The sequence below is a fragment of the Leucoraja erinacea genome, chromosome 28, assembly GCF_028641065.1.
Source record: "Leucoraja erinacea ecotype New England chromosome 28, Leri_hhj_1, whole genome shotgun sequence".
NCBI classification, from domain to species: domain Eukaryota; kingdom Metazoa; phylum Chordata; class Chondrichthyes; order Rajiformes; family Rajidae; genus Leucoraja; species Leucoraja erinaceus.
Window position 1 is genome coordinate 31,219,115 of NC_073404.1, and position 22,916 is coordinate 31,242,030.

General features: G+C 42.8%; 1 protein-coding gene across 7 annotated transcripts in view; it reads left to right on the top strand.

Moving 5' to 3' along the window:
* Positions 1–22,916, top strand: part of git1 (G protein-coupled receptor kinase interacting ArfGAP 1) — a 145,254-nt gene that overhangs the window by 85,393 nt on the left and 36,945 nt on the right. For 5 of the 7 annotated variants that reach the window (XR_008725744.1, XM_055658167.1, XM_055658172.1 and 2 more), the window contains exons 9-12: positions 8,520–8,546; positions 12,669–12,720; positions 15,427–15,499; positions 22,604–22,701. Coding sequence is in view for 6 of the 7 variants with exons in the window: in XM_055658167.1 (XP_055514142.1) it covers positions 8,520–8,546; positions 12,669–12,720; positions 15,427–15,499; positions 22,604–22,701 (250 nt within the window). In the remaining variant the exon portion in view is untranslated. The remainder of the gene's footprint in view (positions 1–8,519; positions 8,547–12,668; positions 12,721–15,426; positions 15,500–22,603; positions 22,702–22,916) is intronic. The other 2 variants (XM_055658168.1, XM_055658170.1) reach the window with 2 other exon arrangements.

Genomic DNA, 22,916 nt, shown 5'->3' on the forward strand with positions numbered 1-22,916 from the left:
CGAAGGAAATAGGCGACGTTTCGGGCCGAAACCCTTCTTCAGACCCTTCAGACAGGAGTTGGTTGTCAAAAGGGATACTTGTGAAACAGCTAGATATTTGACACCAATCTAATTATTTTGTTATTGTCTTTCTGGACCTTGGCTTCTTAAGATTATTACTCATTTAACGTTATTTTGAAAGATTGGAATTAGTGCAAAATCTTTGAACAGAAATAGCATAGAGAGGGCCTTCCCTTACTGGCTTAATCATTGAGTACATGTAACTATTGGTTACGTAGTTAAGATTACTTTGTTTAAATGCAGTCAAATTAAAAACTGCTAATTGATAGAATGTGTTTTGAACAAGATTCCTTGTTCGAGGGAGAGGCAATGTTAATTTGTGGTGGAAACGGTGACTGGTTTTAACCGGGTGACTCTTGTACCTGTAGAGGGCGCTGAGAGTATAAATATTGTAGAATCCGCGTTTAACTTTGGCGTGTTAAGGGGTTCATAAAATCAGTTACTTTGCAAAGTAGACATGTAAGGAACTGCAGGTGCCTGAATCTTGAGCAAAACACAAAGTGACGGAGGAACTCGCATCCCATGAGTGGCTTTGAAAATTCCAATGTTTAAGAAGGAACTGCAGATGCTGGAAAAATCGAAGGTAGACAAAAATGCTGGGGACACTCAGCGGGTGAGGCAGTGTCTATGGAGCGAAGGGATAGGTGACGTAAGGGTCGAGACCACGGGCGAGACATGCCTGCCTGCCTGCCTGCCTGCTACGAGTGTCCCACCAGCACTGCTGTAACAGTCAGCAAGTATGGATCTTTATTTCAGTAACGTGTAGCTGGGTGTGCTGAACGCTGCTCCCTCTGTCACTCTGGATGGGGCCTCATCACACTTGCCTCCTAGTTGTTACAATGAGTAGTTACAGCTTCAATGAAAACGCCGCTGTCAGCCGCTCCTTGTCGGATTCATTTTGGTCGATTTTTTTTAAACCATCTTTGGCTCTTGATTTTAAATGAAGATTTTTAAATGAAGGCAGGCAGTGGTAGAGTCACTGCCTTACAGCGTCAGAGGCCCAGGTTCGAACCTGACCACCGATAACTGTCTGTCTGGAGTTTGTGCGCTCTCCCTGTGTCTGCGTGGGTTTTATCTGGAAGCTCCGGTTTCCTTGAACGTCCCAAAGATGTGTATGTTTGTAGGTTAATCGGCTTTGGTGAAAATTGTAAATTGTCCCTAGTGTGTAGGATAGTGTTAGTGTATGGGGTGACCACTGGTCGGTGTGGACTCGGTGGGCCCAAGGGGCCTGTTTCCATAGCGTATCTCTAAACTGAACTAATATTTAAATATTTGGGGGGGAGGGGGAAGAAAACAATTTGGAGAACTAGGAAAAATTAAAGAAAAATTAGAAATACTGAATAAAAATCTCAGCCCCCAAATAGGAACCTCATGAACTCAAATAAATGTTCTTTTGTTGTGTGGCCACACCCAGTACCATTGGTCACAACCATACAGCACAACACTGGCCCTTTGGCCCATCCTGCCCATGCCAACCAAGATGCCCCATCTACACTAGTTCCACCTGCTCGCGTTTAGCCCATATCACTCTAAACCTCATCTACTGTATCCGCTGTTCCAGGTGTCAACTTCCCTACATCGGCGAGACCAAGCACAGGCTTGGCGATCATTTCGCTGCACACCTCCGCTCTGTCTTAACCTACCTGATCTCCCAGTGGCTCAGCACTTCAACTCCCCCTCCTATTCCCAATCTGACCTTTCTGTCCTGGGCCTCCTCCATTGTCAGTGTGAGGCCCAGCGCAAATTGGAGGAACAGCACCTTACATTTCACTTGGGCAGTTTACACCCCAACGGTATGAACATTGACTTCTCTAACTTCAAATAGCCCTTGCTTTCCCTCTCTCTTCATCCCCTATTCACTTCCCAGTTCTCCCACTAGTCTTACTGTCTAGTCCAACTACACTCTATCTTTGTCCCGCCCTCTCCCCTGACATCAGTCTGAAGAAGGGTCTCAACCTGAAACGTCGCCCATTCCTTCTCTCCAGAGATGCTGCCTGTCCCGCTGAGTTACTCCAGCATCTTGTCTCTACCCTCTAAATCTTTCCAACCCATGTACCCGTCCAAATGTGTTTAAAATTGTGTGTGTGTGTGTGTGTGTATATTATATGAATTAGGCCTTGTTTATGCAAATCTGAATCACTAGAATTGTATTAAAATCATTTAAAAAAAACTTAAATAGTTAATAAGGTATTTGGGTGCAATTTAAGGTGCAGTTTTAACCAAAAGATACAGCATGGATATAGGCCCTTCAGCCCAGTGAGTCCATGCTAACCATCACCCATTAATGCTAGTTCTATGTTATCCCCCTTCATGTCCACTCCCTGTTCACCTGTGGGCAATTTAGAGACCAATTAACCTGCACATCTTTGGGAGGTTGGAAGAAACAGGAGCACCTGGTGGAATCCAACGAGGTTGCAAACTCCGCACAGCGATCTCCAAACAATGGGGAAGCAGACCGTCGAAGTTCAACTACAATTGTTGGAAGATGGAATTCTGAGCATCAGCATTAAATGTTGCAAGATGTCTCCGTAAAATCAAACAATGTTTTAGTTCCAGAGATACAGCGCAGAAACAGGCCCTTCGGCCCACCGATTCCGCAATGACTAGCGAACCCCACACATTAACACTATCCTATACACACTGGGTACCATTTACATTTATACTAAGCCAATTAACTGACAAACAAGTACATCTTTGGAGTGTAGGAGAAAACCGAAGATCTCAGAGAACATACAAACTCCATACAGACAGCACCCGTAGTCGGGATCGAACCTGGGTCTCTGGCACTGCAAGCGCTGTCAGGCAGCAACCGCTGCACCACTTAATTATGGGTTGTTTTCTTTCTCAGCAAATGCCCTTTCGCATCAAAGTTTTGTTGAAGATGTTAGCTCGTAATACAGTGTCTCATTTTAATCATTGTGTGTTGGATATGTGATCTGCATCATCTGGCAACTGGCCAGGCAGCAGAGTGTTTATCCTACAGCGATGATTTGTTAAGAATGTACGTAAACAACAAGCTCTCTTTTGTATTTCTAAGAATTCTCAAAAAAGGCAACATCTTTGTCAAAATATGTCTGGAATGCTCGTTCTGGGCAATTATGGAGAGGAGCCAAAGGCATAAGTTTTTTTCTCAATACAATTATATATGTAGATGTAAAGCATTTCATTGTGTAATGACCGTGTGATGATGGGACAGATTGTTGACTGGGAATAATAGTTTAATGATGCATCTGTGTTCTATATATGCAGGGTGTTGGTAGTTGCCAGATGTACAATTTTAAATGAATATGTCAAATTGCTATATATTTGCCAAAAGCTAAAATCATCTTGCCAATAAAATGCTTCGTGACTGCTGTGTTTATATGGGGCATTATTAAACATTAAAGACATGTTAAACTTAATGTTTGAAACATTTTAGACATTGTTTCCTTAATTTGGTCTTTATTTCCCTTTTTTCTTTTTTCTTACTCTGAACCTAATTTGACTTCAATTCTCGGTATTTCAACATTGTTTTCAACATCATTTAATCCGCCTGGTTGGTTAAGGAGGTATCCTGTTGTCTGTCTATAACAACAAGGAACTGCAGATGCTGGTTTACAAAGAAGAGGAGAGTGCCAGCGCAATTCAGCAGGTCAGGCAGCATCTCTGGAGAACATGGATACTGTAGGTGATGTTTCGGGTCGAGACCATCCTTCAGACTGAATCAGGAAATTGTTCCCATATAACCATATAACAATTACAGCACGGAAACAGGCCATCTCGGCCCTACAAGTCCGTGCCGAACAATTATTTTCCCTTAGCCCCACTCATACCAGAACCCTCCATTCCCTTCTCATCCGTATGCCTATCCAATTTATTTTTATGATACCAACGAACTTGCCTCCACCACTTCCACTGGAAGCTCATTCCACACCGCTACCACTCTCTGAGTAAAGAAGTTCCCCCTCATGTTACCCCTAAACGTCTGTCCCTTAATTCTGAAGTCATGTCCTCTTGTTTGAATCTTCCCTATTCTCAAAGGGAAAAGCTTGTCCACATCAACTCTGTCTATCCCTCTCATCATTTTAAAGACCTCTATCAAGTCCCCCCCCTTAACCTTCTGCGCTCCAGACGATAAAGACCTAACTTATTCAACCTTTCTCTGTAACTTAGTTGTTGAAACCCAGGCAACATTCTAGTAAATCTCCTCTGTACTCTCTCTATTTTGTTGACATCCTTCCTATAATTGGGCGACCAAAATTGTACACCATACTCCAGATTTGGTCTCACCAATGCCTTGTACAATTGTAACATTACATCCCAGCTTCACTACTCAATGCTCTGATTTATAAAGGCTAGCAAACCAAAAGCTTTCTTTACCACCCTGTCTATATGAGATTCCACCTTCAAGGAACTATGCACGGTTATTCCCAGATCCCTCTGTTTAACTGCATTCTTCAATTCCCTACCATTTACCATGTACGTCCTATTTTGATTTGTCCTGCCAAGGTGTGGCACCTCACATTTATCAGTATTAAACTCCATCTGCCATCTTTCAGCCCATTCTTCCAAATGGCCTAAATCACTCTGTAGACTTTGGAAATCCTCTTCATTATCCACAACACCCCCTATCTTGGTATCATCTGCATACTTACTAATCCAATTTACCACACCTTCATCCAGATCATTGATGTACATGACAAAAAACAAAGGACCCAACACAGATCCCTGAGGCACCCCACTAGTCACCTGCCTCCAACCCGACAAACAGCCATCCACCATTACCCTCTGGCTTCTCCCATTCCACCACTGTTGAATCCATCTTGCTACTCCTGCATTTATACCCAACAGTTGAACCTTCTTAACCAACCTTCCATGAGGAACCTTGTCAAAGGCCTTACTAAAGTCCATATAGACAACATCCACTGCTTTACCCTCGTCAATTTCCCTAGTAACCGCTTCAAAAAATTCAAGAAGATTAGTCAAACATGACCTTCCAGGCACAAATCAATGTTGACTGTTCCTAATCAGACCCTGTTTATCTAGATGCTTATATATATTATCTCTAAGTATCTTTTCCATTAATTTTCCCACCACTGAAGTCAAACTAACAGGTCTTTAATTGCTAGGTTTACTCTTAGAACCCTTTTTAAACAATGGAACAACATGCGCAGTACGCCAATCCTCGGGGACTATTCACGTTTCTAATGACATTTGAAATATTTCTGTCATAGCCCCGGCTATTTCTACACTAACTTCCCTCAATGTCCTAGGGAATATCCTGTCAGGACCTGGAGACTTATCCACTTTTAAATTTTTCAAAAGTGTCAGTACTTCTTTTACTTTGAAACTCATAGTATCCATAGCTACTCTACTAGTTTCCCTTACCTCACATAATTCAATATCCTTCTCCTTGGTGAATACCGAAGAAAAAAAATTCTTCAATATCTCCCCCATCTCTTTTGGCTCTGCAGATAGCTGTCCACTCTGTCTCTCCAATGGACCAATGTTATCCCTCGTTATCCTTTTGCTATTAATATAGCGGTAGAAACCCTTTGGATTTACTTTCACCTTACTTGCCAAAGCAACCTCGTGTCTTCTTTTAGCTTTTCTAATTTCTTTCTTAAGATTCTTTTTACATTCCTTATACTCCTCAAGCACCTCATTTACTTCATGCTGCCTATAATTATTGTAGATCTCCCTCTTTTTCCGAACAAGATGTCCAATTTCCCTTGAAAATCAGGGCTCTTTCCAATTTTTACTGTTTCCTTTCAACCGAACAGGAACATAAAGATTCTTTACTCTTAAAATTTCCCCTTTAAATGTCCTCCATTTCTCTTCTACATCTTTCCCATAAAACAAAATGTCCCAGTTCTCTCCTTTTAAATCATCTCGCATCTCATTAAAGTTAGCCTTTCTCCAATCAAAAATCACAACCCTAGGTCCAGTTCTGACCCTCTCCATAATTACATAGAAACTAATGGCATTTCCCAATATTAGGGGAGTCCAGAACCCGGGGTCACAGTTTAAGAATAAAGGGTAGGCCATTTGGGACGTAGATGAGGAAAAACCTTTTCACCCAGAGAGTTGTGAATCTGTGGAATTCTCTGCCACAGAAGGCAGTGGAGGCCATTTCACTGGATGTATTCAAGAGAAAGTTAGGTTTAGCTCTTATGGCTAACGGAATTAAGGGATATGGGGAGAGAGCAGGAACGGAGTACTGATTCTGGATGATCAGCCATGATCACATTGAATGGCGGTGCCGACTCGATGGGCCGAATGGCCTACTCCTGCATCTATTTTCTATATTTCTATCCATGTTGACCATGGATGCTGCTGAGCCGCTGAGTTACTCTGGCACTTTGCATCGTGTTCATGTAGTTACCTGAGTCCTAGATATTATTATCTAAACGGTGGCCGATTGGGAAAGGGGGAGATGCAGCGAGACCTGGGTGTCATGGTACACCAGTCATTGAAGGTAGGCATGCAGGTGCAGCAGGCAGTAAAGAAAGCGAATGGTATGTTAGCTTTCATTGCAAAAGGATTTGAGTATAGGAGCAGGGAGGTTCTACTGCAGTTATACAGGGTCTTGGGGAGACCACACCTGGAGTATGGCGTACAGTTTTGGTCTCCAAATCTGAGGAAGGACATTATTGCCATAGAGGGAGTGCAGAGACGGTTCACCAGACTGCTTCCTGGGATGTCAGGACTGTCTTATGAAGAAAGACTGGATAGATTTGGTTTATACCCTCTAGAATTTAGGAGATTGAGAGGGGATCTTATAGAAACTTACAAAATTCTTAAGGGGTTGGACAGGCTAGATGCAGGAAGATTGTTCCCGATGTTGGGGAAGTCCAGGACAAGGGGTCACAGCTTAAGGATAAGGGAGAAATCCTTTAAAACCGAGATGAGAAGAACTTTTTTCACACAGAGAGTGGTGAATCTCTGGAACTCTCTGCCACAGAGGGTAGTTGAGGCCAGTCATTGGCTATATTTAAGAGGGAGTTAGATGTGGCCCTTGTGGCTAAGGGGATCAGGGGGTATGGAGAGAAGGCAGGTACGGGATACTGAGTTGGATGATCAGCCATGATCATATTGAATGGCGGTGCAGGCTCGAAGGGCCGAATGGCCTACTCCTGCACCTAATATCTATGTTTCTATATCCTACTCTTGTTCAGCTGAAATTGTCACACGATTTGGCTGTTTCTTTTTTTTGCTTCTATTTCACACATTAATGCACTATTCAAAATCATTTAAATATCCGTAAAAGCATAAAGGCAAATGTAATCAAGAGCAAAGGTACACAAAATTGCTGGAGAAACTCAGCGGGTGCAGCAGCATCTATGGAGCGAAGGAAATAGGCGACGTTTCGGGCCGAAACCCTTCTTCAGACATCAAGAGCATATGCCTGCTAGAGAAACAAGATTGTGTTATTGTGTTCAAAAAGGTCTTCTCGATGTTTGCTACTGTTTAAGGTCCTGCTAACAGTTTCTTTATGAACTAAAACTAGTTGAACCTTTCTGGGGTAAGCGATGAGTTTGGATTGCTTCTTTGTGATTTGAATGTTTTAACTATTGGAGTTGATGTTGGAGAAATAATGAGCCCCAGTTTATTTATTATCTTCTCTCCATTCAATTATTTGTAATGATGCCACGATTCCTGAAGATCAAAGATTGGTCTGACTTCTAAGCCACTGTTCCTATCAATTGCTTTGAAAATTCTGATGATCAGTTGTGGCAAAACATTACCAACGCACATTTACATTCAACGTGAACAGAAGTCTGGGTGCATAAAATTTGTCAAATGTGTTATTGTGTGGGGAGAAACAAATGTTCCTCAATGCTTGGTATTTGAAGTCCTGCCAACTGTTTCTTTGTGAACTAAACTAGTTGACCCCTTTCTGGGAAAGCGATGAATTTAGATTATTTCTTTGTGATTTGAATATCTTTCCACCATTAGAGCTTTTAGTGGACAAAATGCCCGAGTGTATTTATTATCCTGTCATACTTCAATTATTTGTAATCACACTTCTTGAACAACGTAGATTTCTGACATTTAAAGCACTGTTCACGTAAGTGGCTTTGAACATTCCAATGGTCGTTTGTTGGCAACAGTACCAAAGTATGTTTGCATCCAATGTGAGCGAAGTCTGTGTGGATGTGTGATGTGTTCTTATGTCATATGGTGGACATGTCATTCATGATGGCCTTTGCTTCTAATGACATCTGTTATCAACTCAAATGGTGGTACAACTAATCACTTCTGGGAAAAAATGACCTGTAGATTTCACCTTTCAGTGCAAAGTTGCGATAGCGTTGAATGAAGAGTTTTCTTGTCCTAATCTATCTATGTCTCAAAGGATGAATGTATGTTGAGAGCTGAAAGTGGCAGGTGGCCCTCAAGTACTCTCGGCTGCTCACAGGTTGCTTACACTAACAGATTTTCCTGTTTTTCCTCCTTTGCATTCCTTGGATAAATAGAACACGGCAAAAATGCATGACCCAGAGGTATTGATCATTTAGATCTTCCACTTGTTTATGAAGCATGCTAATGTTACCTGAACGTAGAATGTTCCTTCTGTGTATTACATGCCTGTGATGTGTTTGATGCTGATCTGCAACATCTATCCTGTCCTCAGTGACATGGTACTTTAAATTACACTTAAACTGATGATTATCTTGCTAAATAAAGTGCCCGCATACAATTTGCCAGGGTCTAACTTTGCCAGCTACTAGAGATTTTGTCTGGCTGTGTACCCATTTGTTTTCTGATATTCTTTTGCCTATTGTCATCTTTAAAGATGATCATGTTGAGTAAGTGGAGTTTGCTATCATAAGGCTCACAACAACCGCAAGGCATTGTCCTCAGTTATAGAGTCGTACAGCATGGAAACAGGCCCTTCTGTCCAACTTGCCCATGCCGACCCATCTACATTAATCCCACCTGCCTGGATTTGCTCCATGTCCGTCTAACCCTATCCTACCCATGTATCTGTCTCAACGTTTTGTGCCTGCCTCAACTACCTCCTCCAGCAGGCCATTCCATATATCTTCCACCCTTTGTACCTGTCCAATGTTGTGATAGTACCTGCTTCAACTTCCTCCTCTGGCAGCCAGTTTCATTAACCTACACGCTTTGTGTCAAAAAAAAGTTGCCCCTCAGTTTCTTATTAAAACTTCCCCCCTCACCTTAACCTTGTGTCCTCTGGCTCTTGATTCCCCAACTCTGGAGAAACGCTCCATGTCAAATCTGTGGGCTGGAGGGCTCTTGTAATTCAAGACGAGAATATTACCAAGTGTGGTAAGTTTTCTCAAGTACAGAGACTCTCCACATCCTGAATGTTAGTGGATCATCCATATCCAAGAAGTTAATGTTTAAGAAAGAACTGCAGATGCTGGTAAAATCGAAGGTAGGCACAAAATGCTGGAGAAACTCAGCGGGTGAGGCAGCATCGATGGAGAGAAGGAATAGGCGATGTTCCGAGACCCGAAACGTCGCCAATTCTTTCTCTCCATAGATGTTGCCTCACCCGCTGAGTTTCTCCAGCATTTTGTGTCTACCTCCAAGAGGATAATTCCAGGCGGTTATTTGCGCTCTATCTGCTGGTGAAAGGGGAGTAGACATCTCTTGAAATAATACTTTATACTGTCACCACCAACAAGACCATCTCTGGTCCAAGTGGTGATAGAACTGTCAAAAACATTAATAGCAACACAATTACAGCACTCAATTTACACATGACATGTCATTTTGTTAGATTCTAAGTGTGATTGTTATGTGATTGGAAATATAGTCTTGAACTTTACCAGTTTATTTATTTATGTGTGTATATATTAATATTACGGTATATGGACACGCTGATCTGTTTTGTAGTAAATGTCTACTATGTTCTGTGTGCTGAAGCAAAGCGAGAATGTCATTGTCCTATACAGGGACACATGACAATAATCTCACTTGAACCCTTAAGAAAAGACTAATGAAACTACCAATTTTAAAACTTAAGTGTAACAGAATTAAATTCCCCTCCCTTGTTTTTGAAACAATCTGAAACAGTGTGATTGTATCATGGTAACTGATCCAAAGATGTAAATCCTGTATCAGCTTCTAACCAATCCTAATTGTATGATTGCAGCAAAAAACATTGCGTTTGCCAATGTAGTTGCTGTCGTGTGTTGTGCTAATACAAAGTGATTTCATTTTGAAGATTTGATTTGATTTGAAGATTCAAAATCTTCAGAATTCTAAAGGATCTTTTATTTACTCATTGTGCTTGTAAATGGTTCTTTTAAACTTATTTTGAACTCTACATATATGCACGCAAGTATCCTGAATCTTAAAACTACAATATTGTTTTTGAACAATGGTTCTTTGGATTAGGTGACATTTCTTGGCTGACTTTGAAGTTTCTTTGGGCTTCTCCACAATCCTTCACTTGCGATATCTCTGAGCACCAGATCAATAGCTGAACCTACTTCACAATTCATTGTTGTGATTTCACGAAGATACTGCTTACTTAGCTTCACGAGGAAGCAATTCTGAATTCAAGGAACCAAATTGCGAATTAAAATGGAGTATAACTTAGGGAAATTGTGCTACTTTCATGCATTGGTAATTATTTTTGTTGTTGCTCTTATAAGGTCATAAGTGATAGGAGCAGAATTAGGCCATACGGCCCATCAGTCATGGCTGATCTATCTCTCCCTCCTAGCCCCATTCTCCTGTCTTCTCCCCATAACCTTTGACACCCGCACTAATCAAAAATCTGTCTATCTCTGCCTTAAAATATCCGTTGACTTGGCCTCAACAGCCTTCTGTGGCGAAGAATTCAGTGCACGCAGCCCACATTTAAAAAAATCTATTCCCAATAGTTTTACATTGAGTAAAGGATACCATCTGGGTACTTCAATAGATTCTTGACTCAAAACCGGTTTAGTAAATTTATAATGATCATTTTACTCTATTTATTCAATTTAAGTGATTATTTCCATGGTGACACTTCATTCATTTTTTTGCGATAAACTTGTTTGACATGATTCTCTCTTTCAATTAATCTAAACTGGTCGAATGGGCAAGTTATCTTATGTGCAAAATATTTTTTGTCTTTTCTAGAACATTGAACAATGTGTGATAACTTGAAGATGTTTGTTGTGTGTCCTGGGGTTGTGTTACTAAGTTAACACAAGAAAATCCCACCCTGGGCCAAGACATTTATGGGATAAAATCACACAGAGCAGAAATAGCTCTTCAGTCTACAAACTCCATGCTGACCATCATCCACCCATCTACACTAATCATAAATCTCTTTTTATATTCTCTCCACATTCTTCTCACCTCAAATGTTGCCATTCACACACCAGGATCGGTTTACAGAGGCCAATTGACCTACAAACCCGCATGTTTAGTTTAAAGTACAGTGCAGAAACATGCTTTTCAGCGATCCTCGCACATTAGCATTACCCTACACATTTATTCATTTATATCAAGCCAATTAACCTGTGCACCTGTCCGTCTTTGGAGTGGGGAGGAAACCGAAGATCTCGGAGAAAACCCACGCAGGTCATGGGGAGAGCGTACAAACGCTATGCAGACAGCACCCAGATCTCTGGCACTGTTGGGCAGTAACTCTACCGCTGCACCACCGTGCCACCCATGTCTTTGGGATGTGGGAGGAAACCAGGGAGAACGTGCACACTGTCCAATGTGGGAGGAAACCAGGGAGTACAGAGAAGGTTCACCAGACTGATTCCTGGGATGGCAGGACTTTCATATGAAGAAAGACTGGATAGACTCGGCTTGTACTCGCTAGAATTTAGAAGATTGAGGGGGGATCTTATAGAAACTTACAAATTTCTTAAGGGGTTGGACAGGCTGGATGCAGGAAGATTGTTCCCGATGTTGGGGAAGTCCAGAACAAGGGGTCACAGTTTAAGGATAAGGGGGAAATCTTTTAGGACCGAGATGAGGAAAACATTTTTCACACAGAGAGTGGTGAATCTCTGGAACTCTCTGCCACAGAAGGTAGTTGAGGCCAGTTCGTTGGCTATATTTAAGAGGGAGTTAGATGTGGCCCTTGTGGCTAAAGGGATCAGGGGGTATGGAGAGAAGGCATGTACAGGATACTGAGTTGGATGATCAGCCATGATCACATTGAATGGCGGTGCAGGCTCGAAGGGCCGAATGGCCTACTCCTGCACCTATTGTCTATGTTTCTATGTTTTATAAACACTGGATTATTATGTAGAGCCATGTACGGTGGTGAGTAGTCGCCCAAAGAGTCTTATCTTTTTCTGGTCGCAGCTGGATTTTCAACATGTTGAACATTTTCGGCAACCTGCTGCGACTATGACTGGCCGGCAAGTTGCCGAAAAGATTGCGTAAGTGGGACAGGCCCTTAAGTCTCACGCTTTCCACAAGTGTAATCTAGCAAAATTAAATGCTGGGATGTTGCTTTTATCTCCAGTTATTTTTCAGCCCTAGGGATCTAAATGTTCAATTCTGTGTAATACTCAGTTAATGGAGTCGGTGATTCATCAGCATATGTGCCAGGCTCTGTGTGAAAACTCATATTGTTATAGATGCACCTTTTTATTGAGCGGCTTCCTGAGTTGTGCTTTCCTGTTTCTCTTCAGTAGCTTGGACTTGTCAGAACTGGCTAAGGCAGCCAAAAAGAAACTTCAAGCAGTAAGTTATGAATCAACAATACTTATGCATTTTTACGAATGTCTTTTCTTCCTGAGTAATGAATTCAATGAATGGTTATCTGTACATATTGAATTGCCTTTGTGGGGAGCATAAATATGGGAACTGGATCAATAAGCAGAGCATCTTCTGTCTATAAAATGTCATTTATCATTTAGGATCTGAAACAATTGGTTAACATTTCAGCTCTTTAATTGCAACTATTGCATTTTCAGTAACTTTATTTTGCCCGGCATAAAATCTCATCAAATGGTTAATTTATTCCAATGGTTAATTTGTGTTATGAATGTAGATTAATCATTTAATGAAATGTTATGTAGATGTTCATGCATTTTTGATTATTATAAACATGGAAGTCTTGGCAACTGTTTTGTGTGAAATAGTCATTTGCAACTGGCAGAGGCTTTCCACACAACCCTTTCATTTGATCATTAATTTCTTATTTATTAAGTTTCCAAAAGCCTAAAAGTCTCCCTTTGAAAATGAAACGTAGAACTCAATTACGTGTGAATCTTGTTGTTTGGTTGTCTTTCTCAATTATGTAGTTTTGCCAGAATAGATTAGGTGAACGCATCACCAGCTTGTAATATGAATTCCATTTCTCTCTAAGATACTGCCTGGTCTGACTTTTGCTATCACCTGCGTTGTTTTGCTTGGTGACGGTAACAAACTACCCTGACCACTTAGTTTTTGGGTTTGTTCATAAGTTATAGGAGCAGAATTTGGCCATTTGGCCCCTTGAGTCTACTCCACCATTCAATCCAATATTAGTGCAAAAACCGTCAAAACCCATGGATGGCACCATGGCACAGCGGTAGAGTGGCTGCCTTAAGGCGCCAGAGACCCGGGTTCGATCCTGACTACGTGTGCTGAGCTGTCTGTACGGAGTTTGTCCCTGTGACCATGTGGGTTTTCTCCGGGTGCTCTGGTTTCCTCTCACAATTCAAGGACGTACAGATTTGTAGGTTAATTGGCTTTGGTAAAAATTGTAAATCATTCCTACTGTGTGTTGGATAATGTTAGTGTGCTGGGGATTGCTGGGTGGCACGGACTCGGTGGGCCGAAGGGCCTGTTTCCACAAATCTCTGTATCTCTAAAGTCTGAGTTTAGATTAGCTTTTAAAAAACGCATCAATTGAATAGCCTGGTTTCAGTTGGGACAGAGCCAATAGACAATAGGTGCAGGAGTAGGCCATTCGGCCCTTCGAGCCAGCACCGCCATTCAATGTGATCATGGCTGGTCATCCCCAATCAGTACCCTGTTCCTGCCTTCTCCCCATATCCCCTGATTCCGCTATCTTTAAGAGCCCTATCTAACTCTCTCTTGAAAGTATCCAGAGAACCGGCCTCCACCGACCTCTGAGGCAGAGAATTCCACAGACTCACCACTCTCTGTGAGAAAAAGTGTTTCCTCGTCTCCATTCTAAATGGCTTACACCATATTCTTAAACTGTGGCCCGTGCTTCTGGACTCCCCCAACATCGTGAACATGTTTCCTGCCTCTAGCGTGTCCAAGCCCTCAACAATCCTATATGTTTCAATGAAATTCCCTCTCATCCTTCTAAACTCCAGAGTGTACAAGCCCAGCTGCTCCATTCTTTCAGCATATGACAGTCCCGCCATCCCGGGAATTAACCTTGTAAACCTACGCTGCACTCCCTCAATAGCAAGAATGTCCTTCTTCAAATTAGGGGTCCAAAACTGCACACAATTCTCCAGGTGTGGTCTCACTAGGGCCCTGTACAATTGCAGAAGGACCTCTTTGCTCCTATATCTAATATCCTCTTGTTATAAAGGCCAACATGCCATTCGCTTTCTTCACTGCCTGCTGTACCTGCATGCTTACTTTCGTTGACTGATGTACAAGGACCCCCAGTTCCCGTTGTACTTCCCCTTTTCCCAATTTGACGCCATTTAGATAATAATCTGCCTTCCTGTTTTTGCAACCAAAGTGGATAACCTCACATTTATCCACATTAAACTGCATCTGCCCACTCCCCCAACCTGTCCAAGTCACCCTGCATTCTCATAGCAACCGAGGTTCATAAAGGTGGGAATCTGATCTGAGAGAGTATAAAGGTAGACCCTGCATCGTGTACGTTCCCTGCACCTTGCCACAGTACCTGCTGCGGAGGTACAAATTAAATGCATTCCCTTTCATAACCCAGCTGGCGGAATGCACGGATCCTTGAAAGTAGGAAAGAAAGAAAAATAACAGACTCTCAGTGGGCGGATGCACTCCCACTCGAGTTGTGTAGAGATCTGTCTTTTCTTTGCCTCAGTCATGTCTGCTTCAAGCTGCTGGTGCTGATAAACTGGCCCTGGAAAGATATGTTTAGCTGCCCTTGAATTACAAACTAGAAAACATCATGTCACGGACTTGTGCAGCAACGTTAAATATGGCGATTAAAACAATTGTAAAGCAGGCCTGTGCTCACATTCCAAAATATGCTGCCGGCTTTAATTTTCTTCGGCCCGTATGATATTCTTTTGAAGGTTTGAAAATGAGTTTCAACTGTTAGCCTTGTTAATTATAGGTTTGTTTATTGTAGGCTTAGGTAAACCATCTCTTGAACCGCATCAATGGAATATACAGCTGCTTGGTTTCAGTTTGCACACACGTTTAAAAGTTGTTTTAAAGTTTATATTAAGTATACATCTCCATATGTTATCTTTTCTTTCCGTGCAGCTGAATAACCGACTATTTGAAGAACTGGCAATGGACGTTTATGATGAAGTTGATCGGCGTGAGAATGATGCCGGTATGTCAACAGTTCATCCATATCTGATGTACATGTTTGCTTTATTGTTTATTGTACTGAGGTACAGTGAAAAGCTTTTGTTGTGTGCTAACCACTCATCAGAAAGACAATACATGATTACAATCGAGCCTGGTAGACAAAAATGCTGGAGAAACTCAGCGGGTGAGGCAGCATCGATGGAGCAAAGGAATAGGTGAAATTTCGGGTCGAGACCCACAATCAAGCCATTCGCAGTGTACAGATACATGATAGTGGAATAATGTTTAGTGCAAGGTAAAGCCAGTAAAGTCCGATCAAAGATAGTTTGAGGGTCACCAATGTAGGTAGTTCAGCACTGCTCTCTGGTTGTGGTGGGATGATTCAGTTGCCTGATAACAGCCGGGAAGAAACTGTCCCTGAATCTGGAGGTGTGTGTTTTCACACTTCTGTACCTCTTTCCTGATGGAAGAGTTAGTGGCCACCACCCCAGGCATTGTGTTCCAGGCACCTGCCACCCTCTATGTAAACACAGCTTGCCCCGCGCATCTGATTGGGAGGCAAAAGCATGATTTGTAAGAGTGAACTTCCGCCAATGAGGCAAACGTTGATGAAAGGATGAGTTCATGAACCAAGGAATACTTGTCTAATGATGTATCTTTTCAACATTCAGCAAACGTAGAATACAGTTGGAAACTGATCTGTGTAGAGTCAGTGTCTTGTGCAATGGAGGTGAATGGTTTACAAATTGCTCGACAGTCAAGTCAGGCCATATCTGTGGCAAGAAAACCATGTTTACATTTCCACTTGATGTCCTTTTTTTAAGGAAACAAATTTGAAGCAAAAGAAGGGGTGGAAGATGTGGATCGGTCGTATCTAAGACCCAAAATATGATGTTTCTTTTACACTTCGCAGATGTAATCCCAGTATTTCCACAAGTTTGTGTTTGTTTACCTGCAAGCATCTACAGTATTTTACTTTTTAGAAATTTCCACCCTGGTTTCAATTGGGGACACAAAGTCACCAAATGTCATATTTATAGACCCAGCTAAACTAGGTGAGATTGTAGTTGTAGAGGATCATGTCAAACTTCTTCTAGGAATATCTCCAGTTAGGCTGAACGAATGGAATAGAATGAAGTAAAATGAGGTCATTCATTTTGGTATCAATAATAATTGATGAATGGTGAGAGATAGGGTAGTGTTGATGGTCATACTCATACATCATGAAGATAGGCCCATCAGCCCCACTCATCTACACTGATGGTCATAGTCATACATCATGAAGATAGGCCCATCAGCCCCACTCATCTACACTGATGGTCATAGTCATACATCATGAAGATAGGCCCACCAGCCCCACTCATCTACGTTGACCATTGCCCCATGCAAGCTAGTCCCATTTGCCCTCATCTGTCTAAACCTTCCCTTATGTACCTGTCCAAATATCTATTATATGTTGAGTGACTCTCCACAGATGCTGCCTGTCCCGCTGAGTAACTCCAGCACTCTGTGAAACGTCACCTATCCATGTTCTCCACAGATGCTGCCTGACCCGCTGAGTTATGGTGCAGTAGCATCTATGGAGCTAAGGAAATAGGCAACTTCTCAGGCCGAAATCCTTCTGGAAATAGGCAACGTTTCGGGCCGAAACCCTTAGCACTTCGTGAAACGTTTACGTGCCTATTTCCTTCTCCCATAGATGCTGCCTGTCCCGCTGTGTTACTCCAGCACTCTGAAACGTCACCTATCCATGTTCTCCACAGATGCTGCCTGACCCGCTGAGTTATGGTGCAGTAGCATCTATGGAGCTAAGGAAATAGGCAACTTTTCGGGCCGAAATCCTTCTGGAAATAGGCAACGTTTCGGGCCGAAACCCTTATGGGTTTCGGCCCGAAACGTTGCCTATTTCCTTAGCTCCATAGATGCTGCCTGTCCCGCTGAGTTACTCCAGCACTCTGAAACGTCACCTATCCATGTTCTCCACAGATGCTGCCTGACCCGCTGAGTTACTCCAGCACTCTGTGAAACGTCACCTATCCATGTTCTCCACAGATGCTGCCTGACCCGCTGAGTTACTCCAGCACTCTGTGAAACGTCACCTATCCATGTTCTCCACAGAGGCTGCCTGACCCGCTGAGTTACTCCAGCACTCTGTGAAACGTCACCTATCCATGTTCTCCACAGAGGCTGCCTGACCCGCTGAGTTACTCCAGCACTCTGTGAAACGTCACCTATCCATGTTCTCCACAGATGCTGCCTGACCCACTGAGTTACTCCAGCACTCTGTGTCCTTTTGTCTCTTGAATGTTGTTATTGTACCTGCTTCAACTACTTGTTTTATAAAATCTGATCAAGTTGTAAGCCATGTATTTCTGTATTGGTCAGTGACCCTGTTCAACAAGACTGTGCTTACACAGCTAGCGACCCATCACAGCCTTTCTTTTAGTTTAGTTCAGAGATAGAGCACGGAAACAGGCCCTTCAGCCCACTAAGGCCGTGCCGACCAGCGATCTCTGTGCGCTGACACTGTTCTACACACACTGGGGACAATTTACATTTATACTGAGCCAATTAACCACCAACCCTGGAGTGTAGGAGGAAGCCGGAGAAAACCCACACAGGTCACGGGGAGAACGTACAAACTCCATACAGACAGCACCCATAGTCAGGATCGAACCCGTGTCTCTGGCGCTGTGAGTAGTTACTCTACTGCTGCGCCACCGTGCCACCCCTTTATCAGTTGTGTTAAAACATTGAATATCATCTGTAAGCAGTTAATTTATTTGGGACAGAGTTTAAACGTTTATGCAATTTTTCAATATAAACATGTTTGTTAATACATTGTGAATATTTTAACTGACCTCGTATATCAAGCAGAGGCGGAGGCGTATGGCGTTGTATACCAGTGGTCTGAGGGTCATGGTGCGGTTTTAGCAAGGAGCTGTGAGGAATGTGCTTGCTTGTTATTGCTGCCAACAGACTTTTCGGAGACTGGAAAAACGTATCCATTTTTGGAAAAAGCTTGCGCCTCAGCACATTCCCATTATCTGATGGGGATAAGTAACATGTGGTGTTTAACTGTGTGAGCACTGATGGCCTTGAGGAAGGCAGCTGAGCACAAGTGCAGGCAGATGACTGCTCTGAGCTCAGGTAGGTCCACTCCTCTGGAACCACATTGCATTCAGAGCCATCCTGTCTGGCGTTGGTGCTTTCCGTCAGCTGCCTGAATAGAGCAGAGAGCTACCTAAACAGGAAGTGAACTAAAAATCTCAACCTTGTCCTGAGTGCAAGGCTCAAACCAGGTACATTTTGGTTTTGAAGTACATTTTGATTTAACCTAACTAACAACGGAACTGTTTTGTAAAAAAACTGGATATCAAAGAAGGTGAGAATTTGTTTTTGTAATGAACTGTTTTGTCTGAACAGGTTTTGGTTGGCTTTGAAATTGTTTTATACTCTGAGACCAGGAATTTTAAATTTCAGACCGACACAAAATGCTGGAGTAACTCAGCGGGGCAGGCGGCATCTCTGGAGAGAAGGAATGGGTGACGTTTTGGGTCGAGATCCTTCTTCAGAGTTTAAATTACTATGAGCATTGTTGGTTTGACATGATTGTGTAGTCTTCCTCTCCGTGGGCAGAGAGTGCAACGTGTGAAGTATTCTGGAGATGGTTTGGTTCAAGACCAGAGGTCTTTGTTTAAAATGTGGTCGACTTCAAAGCAGACTCGGTATTGTGAGTATAGACACACAATGCTGGACTAACTCAGCGGGGCAGGCAGCATCTCTGGAGAGAGAGAAGGAATGGGTGACGCTTTGGGTCGAGACCCTTCTTCAGACTGGAGGGACTGTATTGTGAGTGCCTGATCTTTTAGCACCATTAATAGATGCAGTATAATGTGGATAAATGTGAGGTTATCCACTTTGGTGGCAAAAACAGGAAGGCAGATTATTATCTGAATGGTGTCAGATTAGGAAAAGGGGAGGTGCAACAAAACCTGGGTGTCCTTATACATCAGTCACTGAAAGTAAGCATGTAGGTACAGCAGGCAGTGAAGAAAGCTAATGGCATGTTGGCCTTCATTGCGAAAGGATTTGAGTTTAGGAGCAAAGAGGTCCTACTGCAGTTGTACAGAGCACTGGTGAGACCGCACCTGGAGTATTGTGTGCAATTTTGGGCTCCTAATTTGAGGAAGGACATTATTGCTATTGAGGGAGTGCAGCGTAGGTTCACCAGGTTATTCCCAGGATGGCAGGACTGACATATGATGAAAGAATGAGTCGACTGGGCTTGAATTCACTGGAATTTAGAAGGATGAGTGGGGATCTTATAGAAACATATAAAATTCGTATAGGCTAGATGCAGGAAAAATGTTCCCGATGTTAGGAGAGTCCAGCAGTTTCTTGTGCCTCGTATTGATATTTCTGATCAGTTCATTCCTATTTCTTTTGGGTGGCACAGCGGTAGAGTTACTACCCGACAATGTCAGAGACCCAGGTTCCATCCTGACTGTGGGTGCTGTCTGTACGGAGTTTGTATGTTCTCTCTATGACCTCTCGGGTTTTCCCCAGGTGCTCCAGTGTCCTCTCACACTCCAAAGACGTGCAGTTTTGTAGATTAATTGGCTTGTAAATTGTAAATTGCCCCTAGTGTGTGTAGGATAGTGTTAGTGCATGGGGGGGGGGGGTTGCTCATCGGCACAGTGGGCCGAAGGGCCTGTTTCCGCATTCTATCTGTAAATTATAAAGTCAAATTGTGGATCTGTACCGATCCTTTAAGAAATGGAAAATAGCCAAGATTTACATTGCTGCCACTGAATTATGAAATGACAAATTAACTGCTTCATTGCAGATCATTATTTTACACAATCAGATGGATTTTGGAAGCAGGGCTGCAGTGCGGAGATTTATTTCAACAGCAATGAATCACTGTTTTCTGCAGAGATGAGTAACTAAGCTGCAGGCAACAATCTACAAAATATACATTTGCTGTGATTATTGAGCATAATAGACTCAATGCAGTGCGTATGTTAACCACCAGAGGACACTGCAAATGTATTGTCACCTGTATACTGAAACACCTCTGAAGAAAGGTTTGAAGAAGGGTTTCGGCCCGAAACGTTGCCTATGTCCTTCCCTCCATAGATGCTGCCGCACCCGCTGAGTTTCTCCAGCACTTTTGTCTACCTAGTGAAACACCTTTGTTTGTGTAACATCCAGTTAAATCATACTGTAGGTAGACATCAAACGCTGGAGTAACTCAGCGGGTCAGGCAACATCTCTGGTGGAAACAGGGTGGGGGACGTTTCGGGTTGGGACTTTCAATCTTTAGACTTCAGACAAAATGTAATAATTTGTGCTGGTCTTACTTCCAGTTCCTCCCCTCGACAATCACTCTGAAGAGGTGTCCCGACCCAAAACATCACCCATCTTTGTCCTCCGGAGATACTGCCTGACCCGCTGAGTTACTCAAGCACTTTGTTTGTCTATCTTTGGTATAAATAAGTGTCTGCAGTTCTTAGTTTCTACATCGTACTGTACATGAGTGCTATCAAGTCAACAGGTCGCATACAAAGACAAATAGCAGAGAGCAGAATATAGGGTTACGGAATTGTAGCGTTATAGTTACAGAGAAAATGCTGAAGGGATATGAATGTTTGTCTCCTGGTTAAATGACCTGTTGACACACATTCTTGGATTGAATCACTATCATCTCACCACTGGTCCAGTCATCCAGTCCTTGCATTGACTGCTGTTAAAACTATTGGCATAATACCCTGCATGATGTCAATGGTGCCAATAGACAATAGGTGCAGGAGGAGGCCATTCGGCCCATCGAGCCAGCACCGCCATTCAATGTGATCATGGCTGATCATCCCCAATCAGTACCCCGTTCCTGCCTTCTCCCCATATCCCCTGGCTCTGATTTGTCTCAATCTTGCTTCCAGTTCCTCCTCCCTACAAACCAGCCTGAAGACGGGTCCTGACCCGAGTTTAGGAGGATGAGGGGGCACTTCATTGAAACTTACCGAATAGTTAAATGCCCGAACAGAGTGGATGTGGAGAGGATGTTTCCACTAGTGGGAGAGTCTTGGACCAGAGGGCACAGCCTCAGAATAAAAGGACGTTCCTTTAAGAAGGAGATGAGGAGGAATGTAGTTACTCCTTGCTCCCTCTGCTCTACAACACTCCCCAGAGCCCCATTCATTTAACCAAGATCTCTAATACATAATAAACCCCTTGTCTTGGCATTATGTTTTCTGAACCACACCTCAAGCTGTTTGAAATCACTCACTCACTCAATATTGAAGCAAACCTTTATCCTTAAGCTCTCGGTTAAATTGTTTACAAAAGCCGATGCTTTCACTTTCAAATCTTGTTTGATTTCCTAATCTGTGGATTTGATTGCCACAGATGGCAGTGGAGGCCAAGTAATGGGATCTTCTTGCTTGCTACAGGTCATGACAAGATTCTAGTCATTAGTGTTTTATTGTCATAGAGGTGCTGGGGGTTATGGACAAAGGCAGGACAATGGAGAAAAGATAGATCAGCCATGATTGAATGGTGGAGTAGACTTGATGGGCCGAATGGCCTAATTCTGCTCCTATCACTTATGAAATGTCACGTATCCATGTTCTCCAGAGATGCTGGCTAACCCACTGAGTTAGTACAGCACTTTGTAGCGATCTTTCACCTGATCTTTGAAGCATCCTCTCCATGTTGAATAAAATGTGTTGCTGCTTCCTGTTGGACCAAAACTGTTCCATTTTATTATCATGTGGTTTTTTTTTTTTAATCACCTAGTAATGTGAGCTCCATCCAAGTGTTAACATTTGAATTGTCTCTTGGGTCAGGCTGTGGTGTCAGAATATACTCTCGACCCGAAACGTTGCCTATTCCTTCGCTCCATAGATGCTGCCTCACCCGCTGAGTTTCTCCAGCATTTTTGTCTACCTTCAATTTTCCAGCATGTGCAGTTCCTTCTTCAACATGATAAAAAATAATGTTATTTTTGATGTCATTTTCTCTGGTACAGTCTGTTTAAATGCTCACGTTGAACAGAAGCTGTGACAGTGGTATTCTAGCAGTAATGTTGTTGACTAACGCGGTCTTGTCACTGTGTTTGCAGTGTGGCTGGCCACCCAGAACCACAGCACCTTAGTGACTGAGCGCAGTGCTGTGCCCTTTCTCCCAGTTAATCCCGAATATTCTGCCACCAGGAACCAGGTATGTGCAAATACGGCATTCTCATTTAACTGTGTTTGCTTGTCTGTTCCCTATTTAGATGTATGAAGATGTTTGGTTACTTATGTTTAAGTGATAGGAGCAGAATTAGGTCAAGTCTACTCCGCCATTCAACAATGGCTGATCTATCTCTCCCTCCTAACCCCATTTTCCTGCCTTCTCCCCATAACCCCTGACACCCATACTAATCAAGAATC